The sequence below is a fragment of the Salvia splendens genome, chromosome 21 (assembly GCF_004379255.2).
Source record: "Salvia splendens isolate huo1 chromosome 21, SspV2, whole genome shotgun sequence".
In the NCBI taxonomy this organism is placed as follows: Eukaryota; Viridiplantae; Streptophyta; class Magnoliopsida; order Lamiales; family Lamiaceae; genus Salvia; species Salvia splendens.
The window spans coordinates 13,657,558-13,681,342 of record NC_056052.1 but is presented as its reverse complement, the minus strand read 5'-3'; the positions used below and the strand labels follow the sequence as shown (position 1 = coordinate 13,681,342).

General features: G+C 47.4%; 2 protein-coding genes and 1 non-coding gene across 3 annotated transcripts; 1 reads left to right on the top strand and 2 right to left on the bottom strand.

Moving 5' to 3' along the window:
* Window positions 1–4,801: 4,801 nt before the first annotated feature.
* Window positions 4,802–5,953, bottom strand: LOC121784257. Its single transcript, XM_042182421.1, has one exon. It carries the CDS (start codon window positions 5,951–5,953, stop codon window positions 4,802–4,804), a length of 1,152 nt encoding a protein of 383 aa, XP_042038355.1.
* Window positions 5,954–7,115: 1,162 nt separating this feature from the next.
* On the top strand, window positions 7,116–7,218 carry LOC121785613. The gene has a single exon (XR_006046998.1). It is a non-coding gene; the product is annotated as a U6 spliceosomal RNA (small nuclear RNA).
* A 14,209-nt stretch (window positions 7,219–21,427) lies between these two features.
* LOC121784256 lies at window positions 21,428–22,450 on the bottom strand. Its single transcript, XM_042182418.1, has one exon. The coding sequence runs from the start codon at window positions 22,448–22,450 to the stop codon at window positions 21,428–21,430; it is 1,023 nt and encodes a 340-aa protein (XP_042038352.1).
* Between the last annotated feature and the right edge of the window lie 1,335 nt (window positions 22,451–23,785).

Below are 23,785 nucleotides of genomic sequence, written 5' to 3'. Positions count from 1 at the left end.
TATCCAAGCCCCTTGGCCTAGCGGTAAAGGGTGCTGGATACCGCGTCCATCCTGGAGGTCTCGAGTTCGAACCCTGGGTGGCGTAATTTGTCTTTCCTCCTTGTTATAGGAGTTGATTTGTAATTTCCTCCTTCATATATATGATATAAATATATGAAGTTAATTTTAAAAAAAAAAAAAAAAAAAAAAAAAAGGTTCTATCAAAGCTGGGTTAAACAGAAGAGGATTCTATTGCGGATTCATAGAATATCCGTGAATGGAGTGGAAATCACTGGGGAGGAAGAGATCAAGAACTCGGCGGTTGATTTCTACAAGAACCTCCTAGCACCCCCACCCTTGGCCCTCGGCATGCCGGACTTTAGTTTGATCCGCCAGCTCCCACCTTCGGAACAACTCCGGGATCTTCCTACACCACCTGAGGGGGATGAAATTAAGCGAGCTGTGTTTGATATATCTGGGGATAGTGCACCAGGACCGGATGGTTTTACGGCTACCTTCTATCAAACGTGCTGGGGTATCGTGGGACAAGATGTGGTTCATGCGGTTAGACAATTCTTCCTTGGGGCGTTCCTCCCGCGGAGTGTCACAGCAACAAGTATAGTCCTGATCCCCAAGAAGCTCACTCCTGAATCGTGGGGGGACTATCGCCCCATCAGCTTGTGCAACGTGATCAACAAGATCATTACAAAGGTCCTTACGAAAAGGCTTACTCCTTTCCTTCCCCACGTCATTGCCCCAAACCAAAGAGGGTTCGTGAAAGGTCGACTTTTGAACGATAACGTGCTCCTGGCCCAGGAAATGTTCCACGAGCTTCCAAGGTGCTCCCCTGCCCCGAATGTTGCTCTTAAAATTGACATGACAAAGGCCTATGACCGCGTCCAATGGCCGTTTCTCATCAAGGTCATACGACAAATGGGATTTCCGGAAGCTTGGATCTCCCTCATTGAAAGATGTGTTGGCACTTGTTGGTTCTCGGTGCTAATTAATGGCGCCCCCTCGGGCTTCTTCAAGTCTACCCGAGGGCTCCGACAGGGCGATCCTATCTCACCGGCCCTGTTTGTGATTGCGGCGGAATACCTCTCTAGGGCGCTTGATAAACTTATTTTGGGACACAAAGAGATGGCTTTCAAGGCGGCCCGGCACTGCATGGAGATTAGCCACTTAGCCTATGCCGACGATATCATCATCTTCACCCAAGCGGCGGCGCCCTCTATTAGGCGCCTAAGAGCATGCCTTGAAGATTATGCGGAGGTCTCGGGCCAACAAGTCAACCTTGCTAAGAGTAATTTCTACATTGCCGAGATTCATGATGGTTGGGCAGGATCAATCCATTCGGAAGGAGGATTCTCTCAAGGTACATTCCCTTTTCTTTACTTGGGAGTACCCATATTTCGAGGAGTTAAACGAACGGACATGTTTATGTTCCTCCGGGAGAAAGTGGCATCGCGGATCTCGGGATGGGCTCATAGGCATCTCTCGTTCGGGGGGAGGCTAACACTAATCAAGAGTACCCTGGAAGCGGTTCCCCTTCACATTTTTCAAGCCATCGAGCCAACAGCCGGCGCTCTCAAACAGATTGATCAACAGCTGGCTAGGTTCTTCTGGGGATCCTCAAATGAAAGGAAGAAGACACATTGGATCGGATGGGATCAAATCTGCCTACCCACCGCTGAGGGCGGCCTTGGCATCCGCAAGTCAAAGGAGGTTCTCCGAGCCTTCAATGTCAAATTGTGGTGGCGATTTAGGGAGCAAAACTCTCTTTGGGCTATTTATATGATGACCAAGTACTGTACCATGGCTTCCCCTCTTGTGGCTAGGCCCTCGGGACGAAGTAGCCCAAATTGGAAACGGCTCATGAAAGTTCGGGTGCAAGCACAGCCACACATCAGATGGGTGGTGGGGCTAGGCAAGATCTTTTTCTGGGACGAAATATGGCTCGGCAATTGCACCTTAAGGGAGCTAGCGCTTGATGATCGAAGATGCGCAAGGGATAGGATCGAGGACAATACCCGGGATGGAGTATGGGACGAAACCAAACTCCAACTCCTCCAAACCCAAGCCGGCCTCCCGCACCATGTAATCCAGCAAATTATCGGCACCCCAATTGTTCATGGAGAACCGGACATCCCAAGATGGAACATCTCTCGGCTCGGGGACTTCTCCCTTGCCACGACATGGGAGACCATCCGTAACCGGAGGCCTATCATCCGGGGCTTGGATGACTTATGGAAGGCCGGCCTTACACATTCAATTTCCATCTTCATTTGGAGGTTGCTCTCTAACCGTATCCCGGTCGACACAAAGCTCCAGTGGAGAAAGATTGAGATGGCCTCTAAATGCCAATGTTGCCAATTTAGGCCAAACATTGAGTCCCTACAACACCTCTTCATCCAAGGAACAGGGGCTACCAGGGTGTGGAGGGAGTTTGATGCTTGGTTTGAAGGATCAGCACCACGAATCCAGGTCAATGACACCATTCCGGAACGACTGGAGGTCTGGTCGAGAAGAACCAGGCAAGATAACAAGAAACACCTGAGCCACGCTATGCCTTATCTTATCATGTGGTTCCTATGGGCCGAGAGGAATCGTAGTCGTCACCAAATGACCCAATTCAAGGCGTACAACGTGGTGTGGCAGGTACAAACTTATATCTGAAACAGCATGATTAATGGGAACATAAAGAAAAAACATTGGAAGGGAGTGAGATTCAATTTTCACCTACCGGCCGAAGCGGAGAATAGGGTGCCGAGGCCTCTTGTTGTATCAATTAAATGGCACCCTCCGGATGGGGCATGGATCAAGATCAATACGGACGGTGCCTTCCTGGAATCCTTGGATAAGGCCGGAGGGGGAGGAATTATCTGTGACTGTGCAGGGCGAATGTTAGTCGCCTTCACCACACCACTCCGAGCCCACTCGGCCCTTGAGGCTGAACTCAAGGCCATCCATCACGGACTAACCTTGGCGAAGGAGTTTAACCGACCTATTTGGCTCGAGGTGGACTCTGAACAGGCCCTTAACCTCCTTAATGGTGCCAGCTGGGGGCCGGCCCAAGTTAGACATGAAGTAGCTCGTCTAATCGTCCTCAAACGACATATAACACTCCGCACATCCTTTATTCATCGGGAGGGAAACAAAGTGGCTGATTTTCTAGCAAAAATGGGTGCGGAGAAATTAGAGTATCACCGCATGAATGATAGCACAGCCCCTCGGCTATTAAGGGCAATGATCCGCTTGGAGGAGATGGGCATTCCGAATATCCGAGTCCGACATGAAGACTCTACCTAGTCTAGGTCGTTTTTATCGTTCTGAGTTTTGAATGGAGTAGGGCGAGGTCCGCACCATGTTGGCGCGGACCGCTCACTACTCTAATGGCTCTTTCTTTGTCGGGACACCACTATCGGGTGTGGCCATGAATTGTAACCTACCCCCTTTTTTGAAATATAGGGATGAGGGACCCACGAACCCTCCACCGTGACGGTGTTTACTAAAAAAAAAAAAAAGGGTAGAACGCCTTGGTTGGTGTTCGGTAATCCTTGCCTCGCCCCTTCCTTCCCAACGCATGACACTCATCAATGACATGCCCAACATGCTTACAATTCTCGCAAAACATTGGGATACGGTCCCATGCTACTTTGTGTCTTGAATTTTTGCCTAGGATGTTTAGCATGATCTCCTCCGTTGGGGGGTTGGAGATATCAATCTCAACACATATCATAGCAAAAGAGAGCCGGGTTTGATTGATTGGGGCATGGTCCGCTTGTAACGGCTTGCCTAATAGCTTGCCGATCGCCATGAGGGCCGATTCCTCAAAAAGATGGGCCGGTAGTCCCATGATATTGCACCACACGGCAACGATGGGCGACTCAAAGAACGTATCAAAGTCCGGCGCCCATTTGAACACCCTCATTGGGTGAATGTCATCAAACCAAACCGGACTCCCATTAGGGCCACTTAAGACCTTAGCATAATCAGCCATATCTTGGAATTGAAGTAGGATGTGCTTGGCATTCAAGTATTTCCAAGTGAAAGAACCAACTAGCCCCATACCCCTTAAGTTTTTTGAATTTGGAAAGAAGAAGGGAGTGAGTGGGAAAACTTCCCTACAATGGCTAGTCCTAGTTTCTCCGAGAGATATTCCGTTTCAACATCGGTAAAGGAGAGATAAGGTGTACCTTCAAAGTCTCCGGCTGTCCCCAAAGGTGTGACCTTGCCGGCGTCGAGTGGGATTGGCTCGTCCTTATGGGTTTTATGTGGTGTTGAGGCTCCCACCTTGCACCCCGTCCCCCAATGTGCGAACAAGTTTTTAGCCTCCTTCCATGCATTCGCCGGCGGGACCAGGTTTTCCGGCGGGTACTCCGGCGGCCGGCCGTCGGTGCCATGGTCCCTCTTGTCTCCATCAATGCCGAATTGGGTGTGGATAGCACATGGTGCTGAATTTGAATTCAAAATGGCATTTACCTCAAATAGACCATCATTCTCTTGTTCAAGCAAAGTAACCTTTGTCTTTTCCTTCTTTTGTGAGTCACATGCCAACCCATCCTCTAGCCTAGGCGTCACATGGAGGGGTGTACTTGCATTGGTCTCCTTGTTGACCATCTCATACTCCAAGCATGAGACATCAAGGTCCCGGCCAGCCGGCGCAATTCCGGCCATCCCCTCACCATGAAGACCTTCCAAATCTTTTGTCGAAGCTTTCTCATTCTTTGCCATTTGAGCTAAGGAGCTCAACATCTCCCCAATAAGAGCTTGCTTAACATCCGGCGACCCCCTCCCTTCACCATGGAGTTTGCCATTTGAGCTAAGGTAAGAGGCGCTGAATCAAGCCCAAATCCGGCTCCAGGAGAGAGAGGGGTCCCAGGGCAAGGAGGTTTTGGAAGAAATCCACGGCAGAGTTCCTGATCTCCAATTCCTCCGTGAGTTCTCTCCCCCCCACATTGATCTTGTGGATGCGCATCCTTAATCTCTTTTGTTTGACCCAGCTTTGATAAAAATTGGTGTTCTTGTCGCCCTCCGCAAGCCATCTAAGGGCCGCCTTTTGTCTCCAGAAGTCCTCCTCCATCTTGAGAAGACGGATATACATGGCAATGCTACGGTTAACTTCTGCCCTGTTATCCGGGGAAGGCCTCTCCTCAAATTCTGCTTGGGCCATCGCGATTTTTTCCTCCATTTCCCTAAGGTTGTCATGAATGTTCCCGAAGACAGCCTTATTCCACTCCTTAAGGGTTTTCTTAACTCGGCCAAGCTTAATCTGAAGATTGAGAAGTCCTCCAGCCCCGGTCGGTTGGCTCCAGTCACCCCGAACCAAATCAGCAAAACCATCGTGCCTAACCCACATATTTTGAAAACGGAACGGCCTGCCCTCAGTGTGGGTACGTGGGGTTCTGCACCGGACCAACACGGGGCCATGGTCCGATGAAACCCGAGGTAAGTTTGTTACTCTAGTCGCTTCAAAGCATTGTGCCCAAGGTTCATTCACTAACACTCTATCGAGCCTCTCGAAAAGGCCATTCTTGGCCCATAGAAATTCCGAGCCATCGAACCCCGGATCAAGAACTCTGCAATCTTCAATAGCCTCCGCAAAGTCCACCATTTCAGCTTGTCGGTTAGTGTCACTACCAACTCTATCGCCCGTCGAAAGAATGGTGTTGAAGTCTCCCCCAATGATCCAAGGCGAGCCTTCAGTAGCCAAAGCAATTTCCCTCATTTTGTCCCACAAATGGATCCTTTCGCCCCTTGTGCATTTAGCATAAACCGCTGAAATGCCAATGTGTCCCACAAGGCGAGGGGACTCGACCCGGCCATGAAGAACTTGATCCGTGTCGCATTCAGCACAGAATCTTGTGCCTTCTTCAGCAAACACCCATATCTTTCCATTCAGATTTGATCCTTGGAAGACGAGCCCCAAGGTCTTGGAGAACTTCTCCGGGTCGGGAGCCGTTAGTGGTTCCATTAATGCAAGATAATTAATATTATGAGACTTAATTAATCTTTTTAGAACGTTTTGGGTGGGCACATTCGCAATCCCCCTAACGTTTCAAAACATGAGATTGAAAGACATAGTTAACAGTGGAGGTTCGTACCCGGCGGGTGTGAAGGCCCTCCTTGGAATTTGGTAAGTTGATGGTCTTGCGGAGGGTAGCATGTATCACCCTCCATGATTGACATGGTGGTATCCTCGGCATTTTTGCTCGGCATCCGCTCCACCTCAATGGTATCGCAATCCTCGAACTCATCCCCATCAACCTCCGACAAATTTGGGGGTCTAGGGGCGTTTCCAACATCGACTCCGTTGGGGGGATTGTATGCTTCCCACACACCCATGTCCTCAAGCTCATTTTCCACAAAGTTTTCCCGAGCCATGAGGGAGTAGTACCGATTGGTGCTCATGTGGTTTTACACCGTTTGTGACTCAGCCCGATCGAGATTAAAAGGGAGGAAAGAGCCTTTCGATTTCTCTCGAGTACCCGATGCCGAAGGCGCACGGTACCTTCCCTTATTCGCTCCCTTCGGTGAGCCTCCTCGGCCGCCTCCGGAAGAGGAGGGAATAGCAATCGGATCTCTAGTGTGTTTAGCGCAATGATGAGCGCTATGATCCTCCTCAATGGGGTGGATAACTAGCTCCATGCCCCCTTCATTTGGCATTTCCCCCATGATGTCCGGCCCCGACCAATTCGGGCCATTGTGCGCATTTGCCTTCGAGTTAAGCCGTTGTTGGTGTTCCTTTGTCTTGTTCTTCCCTTGTTGTATCCATTCCGAGTTCCCATCATGCCTTGCACCCTCACTTACTTTCCCGGCTTGACGGTCCCCTTGTTGTGGCTGTTTCGGAGGGGCTACTTTGTAGTTACGTTTGGGGGGCCGTTCCCCAAACGTAAAGGTGAGAATATTTCTCTTCAACTAGGCAGATCCATTCAGTTGAAAGAAGAATATAAGGATAAATATATTCATTGGTCTGATTGGACTTGATGGCAATTGCATAAGCATCATCTCTTAGTCTCTTTTCTTTAGGAGTTTTCTCAAAGGTTTCAGCTTTAAGCTGTTCTTGAGTTTTTGCAAATGCGGCCTTATAAGGCTGCATTGGGATTTCTTTTGCAAAAAAAAAAAAAAAAAAAAAAGTCCCTCCGGGGACATCCGATAAAATTGGAACGATACACAGAAGATTAGCATGGCCCCTGCGCAAGGATGACACGCATAAATCGAGAAATGGTCCAAATTATTTTTTTTTTAACCTTCTTTTTGCCTTTTACTAACTGTCGATTCATGACTTTCCGGCAAGAATTCACGAGTTAGGAAATCGGGAAGAGAATTATTGCTTCCTTTAATAAACTCAATATCAAAATAAAAAATTGAAAGAATTCCTTGCAATCTGGCAAAAATTTATTTAGATGCTAAGTTTTTAACATCCTTTTCAATAATATCTTTAGCAGATTTACAATCAATTCTTATAAGGAATTTTTAATTTAATAAATCACTTTCAAATTTTTGAATACAAAGAACAAGAGAAAGAATTTCTTTCTTAATAGTAGAGTAGTTCTTTCTGGCCCCTTGCCAGAAGCCTGAGGTATACCTAACAAGAGTTTCTCTATCATTAACTCTTTGTTTAAGTATTCCTCCGTATCCTAGTTCAGAAGCATCAGTTTCAATGATCTTAAAAGCTTCTGGATTAGGGATCGCTAAACAGGGAATCTCTTTGATTTTAGATTTTATTTTCATAACCGCATTTGTATGGACCGAAGACCATACTCGAGGGTTCTTTTTTAACCTTTCGTATTAAGGCTTGGCATCAAAAGCAAGATCTTTGTAGAAGTCAGCAACATAGTTTAGACTTCCCAAGAATCTTTAAAGTTGCGTCTTATCTCTAATCTCATTTGGGAATTTTTATCCAAAACAGTTAGATCTTTCAACGGGAAAAATAGTCCCTTATTTAATAATGTGTCCTAGAAATTTTATTTCTGTTTGAAATATTTTAACCTTCTTGGTCGATATTACTAGGCCATTTAGGATAACAGCATTTATAAATGCTTTAAGATGCTTAAAATGTTGATCAATAGAATCTGTAAAGACTAATACATCGTCAATGTAGCATATACAGAATTTTGCATATGGCTTTATAATATCATTTATGATATGTTGGAATTCCGAGGGAGAATTTTTTAGCCCGAAAGGCATAACATTCCATTCATAGTGGCCAAAGGGGACAGTGAATGCTGTTTTATACCTATCTTCTCCAGCAATATGTATTTGCCAAAATCCTGACTTCATGTCAAATTTTGACATAATTTTGGTATCGGATATCTAATCCACCTTAAGGCTTTGTTAAGAGATTTATAGTTAATAACAAGCCTTGGAACTCCTCTTTCAAGTTCAGCAGCATTTTCAACATAAAATGCTGGACAACTCTAAGTGAATGAGGGTCTAATCAACCCTTTGGAAAGTAATTCATCAATTTCCTTTTTGCAAATTTCTAAATGCTTTGGACCCATAGCAATAGGTCTGGCCTTAGTAGGAATTGATCCTTCCTTGAAATCGGTTTCATAGGGAAGGTGAACAACATGCCTTTTTCTAGCCCAAAATGCATTTGGAATTTCTGAGCAGCATGTTTTCTCAATATGATTCTTAATCTCTTCTATCCTTTTTAGCATGTTCTTATTTTTTAAAGTTTGATTAAGTTTTTTGAAACTTAATTCTTGACAAAGAGAACTTAAAAAGTTTTCTTTTCTTTCAATCTTTTGCTGAATGATATCAATCTCGTGATGACGAGGTTGAGTGAGGAAATGGAAGGTAATTTCTTGAGAATTAACCGTACTAGTAATCCCATTTTCATCAATGCTTTTGATTGGGTAAAGCATGTGGAGAAAAGGATTTCCTAGAATGACCTCGTGTGAAAGATTTTTTACCATTATAAATGGCATCTCAAGACAAATTCCTTTATTGCAAACCGCAGCATTATCGAGTTTGTAATTTACCCAACGCTTTTTGCCATTAGCAGTATTTAATATTTCCGAAGTTTTGGAAAAATATCGGGATGGAATTAATCCTTCATTTATGCAGTTCAAGTCTGCTCCAGAGTCAACCATAGCTCTGGCCTTGATATAATATTCCTTTCTCACAATAATGGTAACCTAGATATACCATTTGTGAGTTATGACTTTGTTTATCATATTAATGAAGGTCAAGGGTTTTTCTTTGAATCTTGATGTCTTAGGTTCTTCCTTTTCTGAATCAGAATTGTCCTTTTGATTTAATTCTAGCAAAGATATTCTCTGCTTGAGATCGATAATCTCTTTTTTAATAGAGCTGATTTCTCTAGTTAAATCAACTGGGCTGACTTCATTTTCTTTTCATGAATTCTTGACTCTGTTAAGAATTTCTTTTAAGCTATAAGCTTCTGGTTCAGGTTCTTTATATTTTTGCTTTGTATTTTCTGAACCATATTTTTCCATATATTTTTGGAGAGCTTCCCTTTTCTTGTCTTGGTCAGTTATCTGATCAATCAAATCAAGAATAAATAATTCTTCTTTGGATAGCACACATAATCCATTGGCTTTACAAAGTGTTTTGTAATAGTCACAATTACCATTACAGTCAGACTCTTCTTCTTCTTCTGTTTTTTCAGAAAAATTATAGTCACTAGCTGAAATAGCTGCAATCTTGAGATCTTCTTCAGAATCGGATTCTGAGATAAGAATTTTCTCCAGGGATTTCTTTAATCCTTGATCTGAAGATACACTATTAATTTTTTTTTTAGATTACACTTGTAAGCGTAATGTCCTGGTCTGTGACATTTGTAAAAGACTGGAGTTATACTCCTTCTGGGTTTTTCTTCATCCTTGAAGGATGGCCTATAGAAAATTTTCTTCTCTTTCTTTTAAATGGAGTTCTGGAAGGAGGTTTATAAACCTTTCTTTTCTTTCCTTCTCTTTCAGAAATTTTATGAGGAAAAAGTCTGTAATTCTAATTGTTCACAGAAATCTCCAACAATCTTCTTCCCCATAACCTTTTCTTTTCGAACTTGCTTGTGTAATTTTATTTCGTTACACAAGTTAATTCCTTCAGAAATAATTTCTGAGGAAAGATCTCCATATGTATACATATGGTATGGAATCTCTCCGTTGTGTTTTTGCTTTATCCTATTTCAGACTCTTTCAGCAAAGAAATGTGGTTCATTCCGGCGTAGAGAGGGTGCGCGACGCATGGATAACGCCCTTGGCCACCTCCTCCGGTACCTCGCCACCGGCCTTCACCATTGAGGCGGGTGCGAGCATATATCACCACCGACCGAGCAAAGTGAGCCTTGACCGAGAGACCACGCACGTTCCCTCGGCTGACACGTCGGCGGGGAGGCCGGCTAGATTAGCGTCGGCGTTGGAAAATCTAGAGAGAGAAGTTAGAGAGAAGGGAGAGCGTTTTTTCAGTGATGAAGAAGAATTAATTTGGCCACCTAATTAAGGAGAAAATTGTCACTACATCCTCGTTGAGATTGACATCTCCGTAGGGGGAATAGAGATGTCAATCTCAACGCGGATGTTGACAATTTTCCCGTTAATTAGGTGGCCAAATTACTTATGTTCTTCTTCATCACTGAAAAAACGCTCTCCCTTCTCTCTAACTTCTCTCTCTAGATCTTCAACATACTACGGAAGAGATTATTCTCAACATCCTAGGTAAAGAATCAAGGCACAAAGTGGCTTGGGATCGTATACCTTTGTTTTATGCCAATTGTAAGCGTATTGGGCACACCATTGATAAGTGTCATGCCTTGGGAAGAAAGGAACGTGATGGAAGTAAGAACCACCGAACGCTAGCAAAGACGTTCTATTCGAGCTATGTATCCAAGATCATCCACCGAGATTGGCGCCCAAAGGGGGATACTTGGGCCGGCACTTCAATGAGCTTTGATCATAGAAACAAGGATAAAGAATGTGCCAACCAAGAGAAGCGCAAGGAAGGTACAATGGATGTTGTTTCGTCGGTTCCAAGAGCGGCAAACCGAAGCCAACCAAGTGTGGACAAGGATGGTTTCCAAGTGGTGTCGAGAAAGAGGAAAGGTAAGGTACACTAGGGAGGTACGACTACCAAAGGCCAACACAATGATAATTTTTTTTAAACACCTTTACGGTGGAGGGTTCGAGGGTCCCTCATCCCTATATATCATTGAACGGCAATTTACAAAGACATTCTAAAAGTGACATGCCGAGGACTTAAGGAGTAGAACAGTGTCCCATCCCAAAATGAGACGGACACCAATATATTGCTTGTACAAAAAGGCTACAATCCAAAACCAAACAACTATGAAGACTACATCACGTCCGGCCCATTGTCTTCCTCTTCCAGGCGGATGTTCGGCACTCCCATTCTTTCTAACCGAACCATGGCAGTTAGGAGTCTAGGAGCTGATTCTGCATTCATTTCTTGGAGGTGAGAAGTCTTTCCTCCCAACTGTGCCAAGTACCCTGCCACCTTGTTACCTTCTCGGTGAAGATAGCTTAATTTGAACATGCCTTCCTTCACAAGGCATTGAATTTTGACCATCGTGTATCGGCTAGCTACCGGACCCCAATCCCTTGAGTCAATGACTGCCTTTGCTTGCTGTGAGCTTGTTTCAACCCAAGTCAATGAACCTCGCCTCTTGGCAAGAGCCATTCCTCAGTGTATGATTTCAAGTTCGGCCTCTAGCTCGGTATGAGCGTCGAGAGGAGTGTGGAACGCCACGACCAGATTGCCGAGGTGGTCTCGGATGATATCTCCTCCACTCGCTCGGTTCGTACTCATGTCATATCTACCCATGGTATTCAGTTTGACCCACGGGGCGTCCGCAGGGTGCCATTTGACTGCCATGGCCCTTCGCTTCGGTGCATTCGGTCGTGGAGGGGGAAGGGTCAACCCATCGTATCGAACATCCTTAAGATGCTTTGCACTTACCCGCCCACTTTCAACCAACTTCTGGATGTAAAGCCAGACTTGCCATACCACGTTAAATGACCTGAAGCGTACCCCCATTGTGTCGGCAATTATTCCTCTCCGCCCAAAGAAACCAAAATATGATGCAAGGGAGAGTCCGAGCCATATGGTCCTTTGCGGTTCGGTTGATTCTTTTAGACCAAGCTTCGATTCTGGTTGGAATGGAGTCACCCGACAAGAGGGGGTGGCTCGTGCCATCAAACCATTCGTCAAAGAGTCTCCAAACCATGGTCGCCCCTTGCCCATTCACGAAGAGGTGTTGTAGGGATTCAATTCCTGGGTGCCCGGGACAACATTGGCATTTTGAGGCCAAAGAAATATTCCTCCATTGGAGCTTTGTATCCACCGGAATTATGTTTGAAAGAAGCCTCCACATGAAGACCGAAACAGCCGTTGAGAGGCTACCATGCCAAATATCGCCAAGTGCAGGGATACAAGGCTGACGAGCCCGGTTAGAGTCCCAGGCCGAGGCAAGAGAGAAGTTTCCGCATCGTGTCAAGGTCCATCTCGGAACATCGGGGCTGTCAGGAAGGATAGAGTTATTCATGATTTCCTCGGCCACAGATGGTGGCATGCCCGTTTGATTACGAGTGGTGCAAACCATAGCCCCATCCCATTGACCGTTCCTTCAGAAGTCCGCAACCCTTGCAGTGGGGTCACCCATTGTATCAGTACATAGATCTCTAGTTGGTTTATCCCCGAGCCAAGTGTCGTCCCAAAACAGGACCCTTCCATCTCCAATGATCCAACGGATGTTAGGCTGGGTGAGGGGCCAAGCAGCTACGAGCCTACGCTAAGTCGGGCTGCTCCTACCCGAAGGCAACCGGGCCAAAGGTGATTTCGAGGTACAATATTTGATGTACATGTGTGAGGCCCATAGGGAGGATTGCTCTCTAAACCGCCACCACAATTTGACACTAAAGGCTTTTAACACATCCTCGAACCTTCTTAGTCCGAGACCTCCTTCCATGGTGGGTAGGAAAACCTGGTCCCAAGAGATCCAGTGGGTTCGTCTTTTACCCTCCACGGAGCCCCAGAAGAATCTTGCAATTTGTTGTTCCAAGAGCTTTAGGACCCCTTTTGTCGGTTCGATCACTTGGAACACGTGTATTGGAATGGCCTCAAGGGTACTTTTAATCAACGTCAGCCTACCCCCGAAGGACAAATGTCTATGTGCCCACCCTGAGATTCTTCTTGAAATTTTCTCTCGGGGGAGGAGGAACATGTCGGTCCGTTTGGCACCCTTGTAAATAGGGACTCTGAGGTAAAGGAAGGAGAATGTACCTCTAGTGAAGCCACCCTCCGTTTCCACCGTGCCAGCCCAATCACCATTATTCTCCGTAATGTAAAAATTACTCTTCAAGAGGTTAACCTTCTGCCCTGAGACCGTCGTATACTCATCCAAGCAAGATCTGACTCGTCGGATAGGTTCTATCGCCGCTTGCGTAAATATAACAATATCATCAGCATAGGCCAAGTGACTAACCTCAGAACACGCGCGTGTAGACTTGAAGGTCATCTCTTTCTTTCCCAATATCAGCTCGTCCAAAGCTCGTGAGAGGTACTCTCACCAGCAAAGCTAGTGAGAGAAGCTCTCCCTTCTCTCTAGAATTCGACCTCTCTCCCTCCCTCCCCTTTGAGGGAGGTGAAATGTGATTGTTTCATCCGACACATGGTGAAGTCCGGTGGTAAGCTGCCGAAGGGGGAGGCCACGGCCTTGATACACATGATGCAGCCCCCTTCCACGCTGGAGTGGAAGTTTCGTTCGATTGCACGGCCCAAAACCAAAAGGGATGGCACGCCCCACCCGGAGAAAGCTCGACAAGCTCTCAAACGAGCCGGTCTTGAATCTGCTTCGGAGGTGAGTCGGGCTAAGAAGAAGATGGTGTTCGAAATGGCTGATGGACTTGTCGGCAAACTCCATGGTGAAGATAGGGGGTCGCCGGATGTTAAGCAAGCTCTTATTGGGGAGATGTTGAGCTCCTTAGCTCAAATGGCAAAGAATGAGAAAGCTTCGACAAAAGATTTGGAAGGTCTTCATGGTGAGGGGATGGCCGGAATTGCGCCGGTACCGGCGCCGGCTGGCCGGGACCTTGATGTCTCATGCTTGGAGTATGAGATGGTCAACAAGGAGACCAATGCAAGTACACCCCTCCATGTGATGCCTAGGCTAGAGGATGGGTTGGCATGTGACTCACAAAAGAAGGAAAAGACAAAGGTTACTTTGCTTGAGCAAGAGAATGATATGTGCTATCCACACCCAATTCGGCATTGATGGAGACAAGAGGGACCATGGCACCGACGGCCGGCCTCCGGAGTACCCGCCGGAAAACGTGGTCCCGCCGGTGAATGCATGGAAGGAGGCTAAAAACTTGTTCGCACATGGGGGGACGGGGTGCAAGGTGGGAGCCTCAACACCACATAAAACCCATAAGGACGAGCCAATCCAACTCGACGCCGGCAAGGTTACACCTTTGGGGACAGCCGGAGACTTTGAAGGTACACCTTATCTCTCCTTTACCGATGTTGAAATGGAATATCTCTCGGAGAAACTAGGACTAGCCATTGTAGGGAAGTTTTCCCACTCACTCCCTTCTTCTTTCCAAATTCAAAAAAGCTTAAGGGGTATGGGGCTAGTTGGTTCTTTCACTTGGAAATACTTGAATGCCAAGCACATCCTACTTCAATTCCAAGATATGGCTGATTATGCTAAGGTCTTAAGTGGCCCTAATGGGAGTCCGGTTTGGTTTGTTGACATTCACCCAATGAGGGTGTTCAAATGGGCGCCAGACTTTGATACGTTCTTTGAGTCGCCCATCGTTGCCGTGTGGTGCAATATCATGGGACTACCGGCCCATCTTTTTGAGGAATCGGCCCTCATGGCGATCGGCAAGCTATTAGGCAAGCCGTTACAAGCGGACCATGCCACAATCAATCAAACCCGGCTCTCTTTTGCTAGGATATGTGTTGAGATTGATATCTCCAACCCCCCAACGGAGGAGATCATGCTAAACATCCTAGACAAAAATTCAAGACACAAAGTAGCATGGGACCGTATCCCATTGTTTTGCGAGAATTGTAAGCATGTTGGGCATGTCATTGATGAGTGTCATGCGTTGGGATGGAAGGGGCGAGGCAAGGATTACCGAACACCAACCAAGGCGTTCTACCCTAGCCACCATCACAAGATCATCCGTCGAGAATGGCGTCCAAAGGCTGCGATTAGGGTTGGCACCTCACCGAACATTGATCACACGAACAAGGAAAAAGATAGTGGCAACCAAGAGAAGAACAAGGAGGGTACAATGAACGTCGATCCGTTGGCTCCTTGAGCGCCCCTTGGGAGTCAACCAAGCATGGACGAGGATGGATTCCAATTGGTGTCGAGGAAGAGGAAAGGCAAGGCACATAAGGGAGACATGCACTCCAAAGCTCAACACATCGACAATTTGCGTTTGAAAGACAATGTCGCCACGGTGTCATTCGATCGGGATGACTCTAGTGCGAACGAGCCGAGCACTTGCTCAATGAATGTCTCATGTGGGCTCCCCAACCGGGAGAAGGAAGGCTTCATCGAGGAACTTGATCCGGGAGGGATCGTTCATCGCGGGGGTATCCCTATTGTGGGCCTCAATTAAGTGACGAATCTTGGATTTTGTGATGTAAAGGTTACACCATGTTAATTGTAATAGAATAGTGAAGAGTACATTGATGACCACTCTAGTTGGTAGGGAGGCCCTCGTTGTACTCTAATTGGTTTTGGCGAGCCGTCACTTTTGGGCGGCTCGGTGTTCCTAGTTTTTCATTGCAATTGTCCTTAGTAATGCACCGGTGTGGGTCCGCCTGAACCCTCCACCCTCGTGGTGCTTTTGATTTAAAAAAAAAAAACTACTTTGATTATATCAAAGCTTGGAAAGGAGCCTTCTGTTATGAAAACAGAAAATCCAAACATAGTTGGTTCCTTCAATTTAGGGACTGTGAAACCACTAAATTCCCTCAATGGTTTATTTACTGGTTCTCAGAATGGGGATTAAATCCCATCGTCCTTCAGAAATACTGGGAATTTGGCAGAAATACTGGGAGAACTAGTCAAGAGTTACCCTAAAAAGGATCTAAAAGATCTTAATAAACTCCTCCAGCAGAAGCTTTCAGAAGAAGGAAGCGAAGATGAAGACGAAACAGAAAAATTTTCTGAAAATGAGTCAGCCTCTGCAAGTCATCAAGATGATGATGACATTATGCTGGACTCTCAGCTTCCATGATAATGATCATGATCTAAATTCTGTTTTATGAATCTTCCCTTTGCAAAAAAAAAATTGGGGAGAGAAATTTATCTCCTCCAGAATATTATTAAAAGATGCAATCATGAACTCATTACCCTTGAAGAAGAACGATTCTCTTATAGAAAGAGACAATTATCTCTTGCACCACTCTATTATGAGATTGAAAGTCTCACTCTATTATTATTTTTTTTTATTCAAACACCTTTACGGTGGAGGGTTCGTGGGTCCCTCATCCCTATATTTCAGAATAACCGAATTACAAGCGAGGCCCCACCCAATAGTGGTGTACCTACCAAGGCATAGGAGTAGTAGGCGGTCCGATCCAAAGTTGTTCGGACCTCATCATACTCCCTTCTATATTACAAAAGACAAAAAAATACAAGTCATAATCTAGCTATGTTACACATTTCCATCCTCTAGTCTTCATCCCCATCCCGATGCTGAATATTAGGAACTCCCATCGAGTCAAGGTGCGCCATAGCTTGGAGGAGCCTTGGGGCCGTGAGAGCATTCATACGTCTATATTCCGATTCCTCCACTCCCATCTTGGGAAGGAGATCCGCGGCTTTGTTCCCCTCCCGAGGAATGAAAGAAAACCGCATCATTTGTTGTCGTTTATGAATAGCAAGGCGAGCCATGACACGACTTAAATTGGCCGGCCCCCATCTCGAACCATTCAGAAGATGAACCGCTTGTTCAGAATCCGACTCAATCCAAATGGGTCGGCCAAATTCACGAGCAAGAACTAGACCGTGGTGTATGGCAAGTAGTTCCGCCTCGAGGGCCGAGTGCGCGACAACCGGGCATGCAAAGGCCGCGAGGATGTGTCCCATCTGGTCTCGGATGATGCCGCCTCCTCCAGCTTTTCCGGTTGATTCAATGTAGGCACCATCAGAATTGAGTTTGATCCAGGGCCAATCTGGGGGGATCCATTTGATTACCATCGCAGGGGTTCTCGGGTGCCGGGGCACAGGGCCAGCGGGAACGCCAAAGTTGAGCCTCACTCCCTTCCAATGCTTCATTCGAAAATTTCCGGTGACCATGCTATTCCGGACGAACATGTGGACTTGCCAAACTATGTTATAAGCCTTAAACACCACCGATTGGTGACGACTTCTATTCCGCTCCGCCCAGAGAAACCAAAGAATAAGAAAAGGGATAGCACGGCAAAGGTGTTTCTTACCTGGGCACCCGAGCCTATTAGACAAGACCTCAAGTCTTTCCGGAATGGTGTCATTGATCCGGATCCTTGGGAGGCGCCTTCAAACCATGTGTCGAATTCTCTCCAAACGCTTCTATGCCTGGCCCCTTGAATAAAAAGGTGCTGGAGAGATTCAATTGCCGGCTTATGTGGGCAACATTGGCATTTAGAAGCCATTTCCATCCTCCTCCATTGTAGCTTCGTATCTACCGGAATTCGGTTTGATAGCAATGTCCAGGCGAAGATAGCGATAGATCTTGTAAGCCCCGTCTTCCAAATATCCTCAAGGCCCTGAATAATAGGGCCATGTGCTCGGGTAGCTTCCCATGTAGATGCCATTGTAAACTCTCCCGTATGGGATAGCTTCCAACGAGGGACATCCGGTTCGCCCCTGAGAATAGGTGTATCCAGAATCATCAAAATGGTCCATTGGGGAAGGCCCGCCTGTTCATGAAGGAGTTGGAGCTTAGGCACATTCCATGCTCCCTCCACAATGAAGTCCGACACGAGAACTTGGGGGATCGCCTCTGTCGTCCAAGCTAAGATCCCTAAGGGGTGTATCACCAATCCATCGGTCATCCCAAAAAAAGATGTTCCCTCGTCCTACAACCCATTGGTGGTGCGGGTGTGCTTGTGCTCGGACCTTCAGGATCCTCTTCCTAGTCGAGCTATTTCCACCCGACGCTCTAATTGTGAGGGGGGAGCGTTTGCGGCAATATTTGGCCATCATGTGTGTAGCCCATAAAGAATTCTGTTCCCGGAACCTCCACCACAATTTGAGACTAAAGGCTCGAAGCACCTCCTTAAACTTACGAATGCCAAGGCCTCCTTCGGCCGTGGGGAGGCACGCTTGATCCCATCTGATCCAGTGGGTTCTATTCTTCTCACTAGTCGATCCCCAAAAGAACCGCGCCAACTGTTGATCTAGTTGCTTGAGGGCACCACAAGTGGGCTCGATATCTTGGAATATGTGAATTGGGACCGCCTCCAATGTGCTCTTGATGAGCGTGAGTCTTCCCCCAAAGGAGAGGTGTCGGTGTGCCAATCCCGATATTCTAGCCGCAATTTTCTCTCGCAAGAACATGAACATATCAGTTCGCTTCGCCCCACGGTAAATAGGAACACCAAGGTATAGAAAGGGGAATGTACCTTGGGAAAAGCCACCCTCGTTTTGAATTGAGCTTGCCCATTCTTCATGGACATCGGCAATGTAAAAATTACTCTTGGACAAATTGATTTGTTGGCCCGACACCTCCGCATAATGGTCCAAGCATCCTTTCAGTCTTCGGAGGGAGGTTGGGGCTGCTTGAGTGAAAATGACTATGTCGTCCGCATAGGCAAGATGGCTGATTTCCATGCATCCCCGGGTGGCTATGAACGTCATCTCTTTCTTCCCCAGGATCAGCTTATCGAGAGCACGCGAAAGGTAGTCGGCGGCAAGCACAAAGAGCGCCGGGGAGATGGGGTCCCCTTGCCGTAGCCCTCTTGTTGATTTGAAAAAGCCCGCCGGGGCTCCATTAATGAGGACCGAAAACCAGCATGTTCCAATGCATCTCTCAATAAGACGCGTCCATGACTCCGGGAATCCCATTCGTCTGAGGACCTTGATAAGGAAGGCCCATTGAACCCGATCGTAGGCCTTAGCCATATCAATTTTTATTGCAACATTCGGGGTTGGGTTGCATCTCGGGTGCTCGTGGAACAACTCCTGGGCGAGGAGGGCATTATCATTGAGCAACCTCCCCTTCACGAAGCCACTTTGGTTTGGTGATATAACTTCTGGGAGGAATGGTGCTAGTCTCTTTGATAGGATCTTCGTGATTACCTTGTTAATGACATTACATAGGCTAATTGGCCGGTAGTCTCCCCACGTATTCGGTGCCGGCTTCTTGGGAATGAGCGCAATACTAGTGGCCGTGATGCTTCGGGGAAGGAAGGCCCCTTCAAAAAATAGTCTAATCGCATCCACCACATCTGCCCCTACTATGCCACAGCATGATTGGTAGAACGTGGCCGTGTAGCCATCCCGGCCAGGAGTACTATTACCCGCAATATCAAAGACAGCTCGCTTAACTTCATCCTTATCCGGGGGGTGGACATCCCCTCGAGTTGCTCCGACTGTGGCAATTGTCTAATTATGTCAAGGTCCGGTTCCATGAGCTCCGGATGATCCGGTTCCAAGAGATGTTGGAAGAAGTTAACGGCCGAGTCTCGGACTTCTTTCTCATCCGTAATTTCCTCCCCGTTGTCCTCAATCTTGTGGATTCGCAGTCGAATCCTCTTTTGCTTCACCCAGCTTTGGTAGAATTTGGTATTCTTGTCCCCATCCTGGAGCCACCTAAGGGCTGCTTTTTGTCTCCAAAATCCTCTTCCATTTTAAGTAAGAGGATGTAATTCGCGACTTCTTTGTTAAGATCCGCTCGATTCCGGGGGGGCGGGGTTTGCCTCAAATTCTGCCTGGGCCACGGCAATTCTTCCTTCACTCTCCCGGAGGTTGGCATGAATGTTCCCAAAAACCTCTTTATTCCACCTCTTGAGGGTCTTCTTGGTCCTAGCGAGTTTGATCTTCAGGTTGAGTAGCCCCTCTGCCTCCGTGGGAATTCCCCAGTCTTCATGGACCAGGTTGATAAAGCCCTCATGTCGGGTCCACATATTTTGGAACTGGAAGGCTCTACCCCCCTCAATGTTGTTCATCAATTTACATCGGACAAGGACCGGTCCATGACCCGAAGCAATCCGAGGGAGGTTGGATACCCTTGTTGCTTCAAAAAGTCGAGTCCAAGGTTCGCTCACCATCACCCTATCAAGCCTTTCGAAGAGGTTGTTCTTTGCCCATGTATACTCCAATCCATCAAAGCCTGGGTCCACCACTCTACAATCCTCAATGGCCTCAGCAAAATCAATCATCTCCGCCTGTCGGTTAGTATCTCGCTCCCAACCCTATCTTGCAAGGATAGAATGGTGTTGAAGTCTCCGCCAATAATCCAAGGAAGCCCTTCAGTGGCTAGTGTGATATCTCTCATTTTATCCCAAAGGGTGTTCCACTCCCCTCTAGTACACTTTGCGTACACGGCCGAGACAAAGGTGTCGCAAGGTAGCCGAGAGCATGTGAATTTTCCATGTAGGATTTGCTCCGAGTCGTCCTCGACCTCAAAATTCGCCCCTTCTTCCACAAAGATCCAAATCTTTCCATTTGAGTTCGAGGCCTTGAAGTCCAACCCCAAGGCTTTTGAAAATTTCCCCGGGTTTGGTGCCGTGAGTGGCTCCATTATTGCAAGACAATGAATATTGTGAGATTTAATTAGCCTCTTAAGGACGTTTTGGGTTGTCGCGTTCGCGATTCCCCTTATGTTCCAAAATAAGAAATTAACTGACATGATTAACAAGGGAGAATCGTACCCGGTGGGTGTGAAGGCCCTCCTTGGAATTCCACCATATGACTATTATTTTCCCCTTGGCATGTCTCGGTGTCCATGATCTTTGGGTGCTCCCCGGAGTCATCCATTTTATGGGGCATTTCCGCATCCCATTCTTCATGATCTCCTTCCCCATTCTCGGCATATGTATCACAAGCCATGAGGGAGTAATATTGGTTGGTGCTCATGTGGTTTCCCACCTCTCTTGCTTCGGCCTTCTCCATGTCAAAGTGACGAAATGAGCCTCATGCCCCCCTTTGCGCACCCGCATCCGTTGACACCTCCTGTTGTTCGAGATTCTCCCCATACCTAGCATTCTCCCGCCCCCCTTTAGGAGAAGTGGACCTAGTAATCGGACCCCTAGGGTGTTGAGCGGTTTGCGCGCCTCGACCTACTTTGTTGGGGTGAGGGCCCTTATCCGAGCCACGTTCCACTTGGAAGTCTCCTACTATATCTGGTCCCACCCAGCTTGTTCCATCTGTCGCTTTTGATTTCGAGCTTATTCTTGAAAGGCCTTCCTTTTGCTTATTCTTCCCGACTTGTTTCCATTCCAAGTTGTTATCAACTTACCTCGGCTCGACATTGGTGGAAGTGGATCTTCGCTCTCCATATTGTGGCTGCTTTTGAGGTGCTTGCTCTCCTTGGTTTTCTCCAGCCCCTCGGTGAGATTGTTTTGATGGGATGACACTATAGTTTCTCTTGGGAGGACGGTCCGTCTTGCCCGCCGCGTAGCACACGTCGCTCTTGTGTCCAACATGCTTGCAATCCCGGCAATACGATGGGATCTTATCCCACCTAACTTGTTGCACCGTCTCGCGTCCACATATATCCAAGATGATTTCTTCCGGGGGAGGCTTTGATATGTCAATTTCCACACAAATTCGGGCGAAAGAAAGTCTTGTTTTGTTGGCCGTGGCCCGGTCGACTTGAATTGGCGTACCCAAGAGCTTGCCGATAGCGAAGAGCGCTGATTGATCAAATAGGTGGATGGGAAGGCCGATCAAGTTACACCAAATTGCCGCAATCGGGGACTCACAATATGCATCGAAATCCGGGGACCACTTGAAAACCCTCATGGGATGACGATCAATGTACCAGATTGGGGTTCCTTTTGGTCCACTAAGGAATCGAGCGTAGTCCGTAATATCCTCAAATTGAACAAAAATATGCTTAGCATTAATATATCTCCACGAGAAACCACGGCAAAATTTGATGTTATCTAGAGCTTTTTGTATTTGGTGTGAAGCCGGAATAGAGTGCGAAAACTTACCGACGATGGCGTGTCCGAGGCTCGTCGCCAATTTTTGAATTTCCGCTCCCGAGAAGTAGATAGCCGGAATTTTATTAGATGTTGTCGCATATCCCATACTTTGGATGTTTTCCGGGACGAATGCTTGCGGTCCCTCCGGGTTCGGTGTCTCACGGACCATATCCGCCATGGATTTTGTTTGATTAGATTGTCTACCGGCAAGTGGGATGTTCGCCGAGGGTAAGGGCCCCCCTTCTCCAACCTTAGGTGGAACTCCATTGTCGGCCTTCGTGCCACCATCATTCCTCGGCCTAGAACCATTTCGCAGAGTACCTTCCATGTCGTCGGTCCTATTGGGCCCAGCCGAGAGCAAATCCAAGGTTTTTAGATTGCTCGGGCCTTGATGTGCGGATGTGTCGGCATTTGCTTTCGGCCTGGACCAAGTTTGGTGTGCATGTGGAGCACAACTTTAAAAAGTATCCCTAATCTTCCGGGTACGCCCTTTTTCAAGCGGTGGGAAGTCCTCAACGTAAGGGACATAGGGAACCATAGGAAAGGTCGGTGAGGCAGCGTTCGCTAGCAATAAGGAGGGGGGCGAGTCCACTGCCATGTGTCCTTCCTCCGGCTGGTCGACGACAAGAAGTGGCTGCGCCACCATGGAGTCTAGTCTCTCCGCCGAGTCCAAATTAGCAAGGTGGATGAGTTCATGTGTTTGTGGCTTCATTGGAACCTCAACGACTAGCAACTCACGTGAGCCCTCATTGTGGTAAGGCATCAAGACACTTTCAAAAGGTGATTTTGTTCTTACCTCCAAATCAGGCAAGTTGACTACACCTTCTCCCAAGGTGACCTTTGCAGCACGTGACACCTCTATTAGGATGGTAAGGGACAAAGGAGCTTTTCAAAGGTGGTTTTGTTCCTTTATCCATATTTGGCAAGTTGACTACACCAACCATCATGGAGGGCTTTGCGTCACGTGGTCCATCAAGGTGCGGTGGGGGTACATGCGCGGCTGGCTCATCACTTGCTCCGGCGATCGACCGGCCGTCGCTGGGGGCTTGGCCGGAGGGCGGGATCTCGCCGGCATCGCCACAAGAATCTAGAACAATGGCGCTTTTCTCATCCCCTTCATCATATGCGACGATAGCGACCTCATTTCCGGGACTCGCTGAAAGGATGTTTGTTTTGCATTTTGGACTTCCGGCCGGGGAGCTACCTTCGGTCCCGAAGTCGATCTTCTTCCGGAGTTGCTTGTCTTCTGGCATAGGTGAGAGTACAAACCTTTTCCGACCATCCCCTTTGGTAGGAGGGGCTGGGGTACTTTTCCTCTCTTTCACCTTTGTTTTCAAAGTTTTCCTTGCCATTTTCATGGAGAAGGCTTGTGGAGGAAGCCTCTTCCGACGTGAACGTCATTTGCTGGACCAATGGAGGGTCCTCGGCCGCTCGGAGAACCATTTGCTGGTCCGAGATGGTGCGGGGTTCCTCGGACCCTTGTGGAGGGTCCGGTGGGTGTTCCGGCATGGACGGGAGACGGATTGATGTGAGTTGGTGGCAACGGAATGGTGTGGTGGGAGGCCGATGGGTTCAACCGGAGTGAAGAGTGGTGAGGGAGGAGGTTCGGGATCAGCTTCAACGTCGGCTGGTGGTACGGAGTGAGGTGTTGGGTGGAACAGTT

Coding starts and splice junctions, on each gene's coding strand:
- LOC121784257 (XM_042182421.1), bottom strand. CDS start 5,953: ATGGAACCACTAACGGCTCCCGACCCGGAGAAGTTCTCCAAGACCTTG.
- LOC121784256 (XM_042182418.1), bottom strand. CDS start 22,450: ATGGAAGGTACTCTGCGAAATGGTTCTAGGCCGAGGAATGATGGTGGC.